Source organism: Excalfactoria chinensis, chromosome 7, assembly GCF_039878825.1.
Source record: "Excalfactoria chinensis isolate bCotChi1 chromosome 7, bCotChi1.hap2, whole genome shotgun sequence".
NCBI lineage: Eukaryota > Metazoa > Chordata > Aves > Galliformes > Phasianidae > Excalfactoria > Excalfactoria chinensis.
The window spans coordinates 21,621,080-21,627,933 of record NC_092831.1 but is presented as its reverse complement, the minus strand read 5'-3'; the positions used below and the strand labels follow the sequence as shown (position 1 = coordinate 21,627,933).

At 49.9% G+C, this 6,854-nt stretch overlaps 1 protein-coding gene across 1 annotated transcript; it reads left to right on the top strand.

Annotated features, from left to right (window-relative positions):
- The first annotated feature begins 1,156 nt into the window (after nt 1-1,156).
- On the top strand, nt 1,157-4,008 carry NEUROD1 (neuronal differentiation 1). The gene is made up of 2 exons (XM_072342373.1): nt 1,157-1,316; nt 1,565-4,008. The coding sequence occupies exon 2, from the start codon at nt 1,574-1,576 to the stop codon at nt 2,645-2,647; it is 1,074 nt and encodes a 357-aa protein (XP_072198474.1). The 5' UTR covers nt 1,157-1,316; nt 1,565-1,573; the 3' UTR covers nt 2,648-4,008.
- Nucleotides 4,009-6,854: the final 2,846 nt, after the last annotated feature.

Below are 6,854 nucleotides of genomic sequence, written 5' to 3'. Positions count from 1 at the left end.
ATAAGGGAAAAGGAGAAATAAAAAGTAAGGAGAAAAAAGGAAGGGAAAGAGAAGAAAATGGGGGAAAGAAGGAAAAGAAAAAGGGAAAAGAGAAAATGAGGGGAAAAGGAAAAAATAAAACAGAAAAGAAGAAAAAACAAAATAGAAAGAGAAAGGACGGAGAAGAAAAGATAAATGATAAAAGATAAAGTGATAAATGATAAAAGAAGAAGAGGAAAAAATAAAAGAAGAAATAGAGGAAGAAAACCCAAAAGGAAACAGGAAAACAAACAAAAAAGTGTGAAAGGAAAAAGGGGAAAGAAGAACAGGAAAGGAAGAGGGTGAAAAGGAAAAAGTAAGAAAAAGAGAACAGCAAAGGGAGAAGGGGGTGGGGGGTAGATCAAGAGGAAGAGCAATGGGGGAAAGATAAAAAGAAAGGAGAGGAAAAAACAAAGAAAGGGGGAAAGGGAGAAAAAGAGAGGAAAAAAAAGAAAAGAGACTCGGGGGGTGAAAAACAAGCAGCAGCCAAACGAGGCAGATGGAGGAGGAGGAGTCTGTGGGTTGGGGGAAAGAGTCGCTCGGAGCGATGACACCAGGGGGCTGCGGGGAGGGACGGGGCGTTGGGACCGGGACCGCTGTGGGAGAGGCAAAGCGCGGCCGAGAGCGAGTACCCGGCCCCGACGTGCGGCACGGGGCTGCCGCTCCTCGTCCCCGCGCCGCGCTCGGGGCCGCCTGTCCCGCCCCGTGCGTCTGTCCGCGACCGTCACACGAACAACCCGAGTCGCCGCGACTCCCGGCGCCCGGCTCAGCCCCGCTCCCGCTGTCCCCATCCTCCCCGCCAGTCCCCGCGGGTGCCACCGCCCGCGACCCCGCGCCGCCACTCCCGCTCCGTCCGAGCCCCGCGCCCGCCGCCGGCGCGGAACAATGGGCGCGGGGCGCGCGTGCCGCTGGCAGATGGCGGCGCCCGGCGGGCCACCACCGGGGGCGGGGCGGCGCGGCGGGCGGCCGGGCGCGGGGCCGCATACAAATGGGGGCGTCACGTGGGGCGCGGCGCGGTGCCGGACGTTGAGCGACCATCTGGCGCGTGCCGCGGCGGCCGCGGGGCGGGGCGCGGCGCGACGGGGGGCGGGCGCAGGCGCGCGGGGCGGGGGCGAGCGGCGCGGCCCCGGGCCCGGCCCCCGCCCGCCGCCGCCGCGCTCCGCCGGCCCCGCTATAAAACCGGGGCAGCTAGCGCTGCGCCCTTGGAACGACGCGCCGCACCTTCGCACCCGGAGCGCGCCGGCGGATTGCGGCGGGGTTATGCGACCGTCACCGCGCGGGAGAGGCTGAGAACGGAGGTAACGGGTCTGGAACGGGATGGGCTCCTGTACGGGGATACGCGCCGAGGGGGAGCGGTAGGGCAGGGGCGCGGGGCCAGCACCTGTCCGCTCCGGCGGTGCGCGGCGTCGGTGCTCGGGCAGCGGGAGAAACGGTGCCTCCCCGAGCGCTGTCCTTCCGCACCTGCTCTCCTCTCCCACCCCTCGACTCCCCGTCCCCCGATCGGCTCCGAGCGGTGCTCCTGACAAGCGCTGTCCCTATCCCGCAGGCGCTCGCCATGACCAAATCGTACAGCGAGAATGGGCCGGCGGGTGAGCCGCAGGCACAGCCACCCCCCGGCTGGGCGGCTGGCTGCCTGAGCCCCCCTGCCGACGGGCCCGAGGCCGACAAGAAGGAGGAGGACCTGGAGGCTCTGCACGGCGAGGCCGAAGAGGACGCGCTGAGGAACGGCGAGGAGGAGGACGAGGAGGACGAGCTGGACGAGGAGGAGGAGGAAGAGGAGGAGGAAGACGACGACGAGCAGAAGCCCAAGCGGCGTGGCCCCAAGAAGAAGAAGATGACCAAGGCTCGCCTGGAGCGCTTCAAGCTGCGCCGCATGAAGGCCAACGCTCGGGAACGCAACCGCATGCACGGCCTGAACGCGGCCCTGGACAACCTGCGCAAGGTCGTTCCCTGCTACTCCAAGACGCAGAAACTCTCCAAGATCGAGACGCTGCGCCTGGCCAAGAACTACATCTGGGCACTCTCTGAGATCCTGCGCTCCGGCAAGAGCCCCGACCTGGTCTCCTTCGTGCAGACGTTGTGCAAGGGCCTCTCGCAGCCCACTACCAACCTGGTGGCCGGCTGCCTGCAGCTCAACCCGCGGACGTTCCTGCCCGAGCAGAGCGCGGACGCCGCTCCGCACCTGCCGCCCGCGGGAGCGCCTTTCGCTCCGCCGCCCTTCCCCTACGCGTCGCCGGGGCTGCCCAGCCCGCCGTACGGCACCATGGACAGCTCCCACCTCTTCCACCTCAAGCCGCCGCACGCCTACGGCGCCGCGCTCGAGCCCTTCTTCGAGGGCGGCCTGCCCGAGGGCGCCGGCCCCGCCTTCGACGGCCCGCTCAGCCCGCCCCTCAGCATCAACGGCAACTTCTCTTTCAAGCACGAGCCCGCCGCCGACTTCGACAAGAGCTACGCCTTCACCATGCACTACCCCGCTGGGCCGCTGCCCGCCGCGCCAGCCCACGCCGCCGTTTTCTCGGGCGCCGCTGCCCGTTGCGAGCTGCCCGCCGACGGCTTGGCGCCCTACGAGGGGCACCCGCACCACGAGCGCGTCCTGAGCGCGCAGCTCAGCGCCATCTTCCACGAGTGAGCGCCGCCGCCGAGCGGGGCCACCAGCAATAATTCGGATCTATGCAATTTTTAACCTCGCGATGGGCCAATTACAAAATATATATGAGATCTCTATTTTTCAACCAGCGTTTTACTACTTGTTACCTTTCCCGCGCCGAATTATTTTGTTGTGGTTTTGTACAGAATTTTTAATGACTTTTTATAACGTGGATTTCCTATTTTAAACCATGCAGCTTCATCAATTTTTATACATATCGGAAAGGTAGAATTATATCTAATTTATACAAAATAATTTAACTAATTTAAACCAGCAGAAAAGTGCTTAGAGAAGTTCTGTTGCCTTAGCACTGCTTTCCTTTCGAATCGTTAAAGAAAAACAAACAACACAAAGCGCAATCCGGGCAATTTCTTTCCCATGAAAGTCTTTTTGGTTCCTTTTTTTTTTTTTCTCTCTCTCTCTCTCTTTTTTTTTTTTCTTTTTCTTTTTCTTTTTTCTTATTCCTTTCCCCCATAAAAGCAGAAGCAGACCCCCAACTCTTGAGAAGATAGAAGAAGGAGAGACTTATTTTCTATTAAAACATATCAGTTCAACACATGACTTGCACAAACTTGTATATAAATATTATAAGTAAATGCCAACACCCTTTTTAAATCAAAAGCTGCTTGACTATCACATACAATTTGCACTGTTTCTTTTTAGTCTTTGAGCCCCTTGGCATTCCGTGGTGGTTTTTTGTTTTTGTTTTTGTTTTCCTGCAGAGAACTTGAAGCTCTCGGTGTTTCCGGACGCTGTAACTGCATGATTTTAGACATATTCACACTATCCGTGGTTGTCATTTGCTCGTCTCATCACTCGGAACCTAAAGCTGAGCAGGTCGTTGGAGTCGGGCTGTATACCTATTGTAGTCGATTAGTACGGTAGCTTGAAACAAATTCAAACCATTTAATCCGTAATTAGAACAATAGCTATTGCATGTACAATGCAGTCCAGAATAAGTGCTGTTTGAAATGTAACTCTGGTTCAACTGGAATCAAATCTGTACTGTAATTTTGTTTGTAATCCTGTATATTATGGTGTAATGCACACTGGGATTTTAGGAAACGTCCATCCTTTTGCAACAACCTAGTACTGAACATTTGGTCAAATGTTGCATTTCTCCTTCAATGTGATTTTATTTTTTCTTAGTGTAAGTAATTCCTATGGGATTATTGTTTTATTTGGATAGCTCATGGAAGGTGCGACACTTATTATTTGTAGAATAAAATTGGACTTTAAAAAGAAAAACCCACCAACAACAAGAACAAACCAAGGACGCGGCTTCTTGCTTGCGACGGGGGGCCGGGCAGGGCCGGCTGCTCTCAGCGGGGCTGCCCGGCCGCGGGAGGACGGGGCCGCGGCTCGGCGCGCACCGCGGGGCTCCGGGACGCGCGGTCTCGGAGGTGCGACCAGCGAGGAGCGGCCACAGTCAGCAACAGGTAGGCGCACGACGGCAGCGAGGCTTCCCCGCTCAAAGGCAGCCGCTGCCCTCGCTCCGAGACCACAGCGGGTCGATTGGGCCCGGCCCGACCGGGGCAGCAGGGGGGCTGGGGTGGGCGGCAGGGCGCTGCTCCCCGTTGGCCACTCCTAGGCAGCTCAGCGAGCCCGGTGAAGGGAGGGAGAGCCCGTGCTCAGACGGCGCCCAAGGAGCAACACGGGCTTGTTTGTCGTTTGGTTACGTGCCTTCTTCACCAAGACAAGGATTCTTCCAGTCAAGGGGCAACTCGCATGCCACCATCTTTTATTCAAAGGCAGGCACAGATGTTCCTTCTGCAGGGGAGGTTTTAATTTATGAAAATGATATTGTTTATGCATGAATGCACTCTGCATAACACACAGTACTTCCATCTGATGAGAGAAATACTGCAGAACCAATGCCAATGTCAGGAACATATTCTGCAAATTTAGTCGCTTAAATGTTTAATGAATATTTGGAAGGCATTTCCAAACCACAAGGAACCTTTTCAATTACCTTTTTCTTTCTCTTCCCTGATTAATAACTAAATCCAAGTCCTCTAGCCAATGCAATTTACTTAAAAGATCCACCTAGGCTTTCTTGAGTGTTTGCTACTGCTATCCCTAATAACATTTTAATGTTATGAGCAATTTAATAAGGAAATTAATTAGGCGTTTTGGTAACTAGAGGCTCCATTTTGAAAATCACTCTTGAATTTTGTTATTTCCACTAGTTTAGGGTTGTTGTTGTTTTTTTCCCCACCTATATTATACTAGGGTTGTGGGTTTATTTGGTTTTGTTTTTTTTTTGTTTTTTTTTTTTTTGTTTTTCTTTCAGTCCTGCTCCTGCTGTCTCCATGATATTTAGGTTTTTTTAGTGTTAGTGTAAGGCTGAGTCCTGAGATATCTGCTCATAACTCCCTTGGGAAGGTCTATCAAGGTCTCTTTCAAAGGAAAGAATTACTCATACCATCCCTCTCCTGTGAATGTATCGCTAATTAACTAAGGCTATAGTGGGATTATCTAACTTCCTCATGCGAAGGAAACTGAGGGGTTGAGTCATCACCACACACATACTGGGTAATCCAACAGAGGCCTAGAATGCTATTTTTATTGCTCTCCAGGACCAGTGGCCTTTCCCTTCTCCTTTGCATCATATTTCTCTGATGGCAGAAATTGTATTGCTGTGAGTGTATGCTTGTGAAGACACCAGTGTAATCTTTGCAAGAACAGCACATGAGCGATGACAGTCCAACCAGCATACCTGCCCTGCTTGGTTTCTACATCAAAAGGTAGGACCTGGATATTCTGACCCACCACCTATGGCATGGCTGAGGCCCCAGCCATACGAGCTCATGTCCACGAAGTGCATAAGAGGCAGAAACCTCATGTTTTACCTGCCTTGAACAAAATATTGGGCAGAATGGCATCAGGCTCTGGGCCAGTGCCTTCAGGAGGGCTCCAGTAGTGGAGAAGAGTTGGAGCTTTGAGGAGAGCCAAGGGCCCTGAAACACCAGAGGAAATCAGAGAATTAATTTCTCCAGAAGCTATTGTTCCTAAATCTTAATAAAGTAATATAAAAAAGAACAGCAATATATATTAATACAAATTATCCTGAACTAAGTCTTGAGAGTAAGTAAAATAAACCTTTTCTACCATCTGTAACAATAAAAATCCCTACACTTATTTCAGTGTTGTAACTGATCAAAATCGGATTAATCATGACCTGAACAGCAGCTTCTGACATATTAGAAATATAACACATCCTTCTCATAAAAATAAAAGGTTAGTGACAATGCAATATTCTGTACAATGAAGAACCTCATCAAATATTTTTTGAAATAACAGATCTAAATTCTCCTTCTCTTGTTTATATACATAGTATTTAAAATAATTGATCTCTCATTTCTCACTCATTACTGTTCAGGAAGGACTCACAGAAATCAAAGCCTGCTTGGTGAAATATCAGGGAAAATATGCAGAAATTCACTTTTATTCACCAAGACAGATTTTATAGTAATTATTTTAGAAATTATAAATGCTCTGCACTCGTTCCTTAGCCAAAAATCCCTTATTACATAAAGTCTTGAAAAACAGCATGTGACTATGTACTGAAGCAGTGTGATGAAGATCTACAAATAGACTGTTCTTTAAATATGTACATAAGTGTTTTTTAAATAATTCATACACGTATTTAACAAACTGTCAGAAGCTATGCAATACAAAATTAAAACTGACAATGCTCTCAAAGCGTTCTCTAAAGTATTTAGGTTGCCTACAGGGTATGTAAAACATAGACTTTCAACCCTGGCTTTCAGTTTCCTAGATTATAGTAGTCTGGAGCATTTTGTGCAAAATAAAATAGAAGAAATCACTGTCTATGTTATTTCCCGGCTTTTTATTGATAATAGAATACAAGATTTATATTAGAACCTCGTTATCTTAAAAAGACAGCACATTGACCTTAATGGAAAGAAAGAATGAGAAGTCCTGAGGTGAACTCATTCTTATATTCCATTCCAATACCACATTTTCCTTTGAGTTTTTTCTTTTCTTTTTTTCCCTTTTCTTTTAAAATTATTATTATTTTATTATTTCTATCAAGATTGAATTCAGCTCCCAGTACTCTTGGAATGACTTAAGCTTCATACTCTATTTCTGTTTCTTCTTATTCCTGCACGATCTTTTCAGTCGTTCTTATTTTTCTCTTTGAGGTCATCTCTGTTAATCCTAC

Excerpts from the sequence above, each read along its gene's own strand:
- NEUROD1 (XM_072342373.1), top strand. The coding sequence starts at position 1,574 with ATGACCAAATCGTACAGCGAGAATGGGCCGGCGGGTGAGCCGCAGGCA.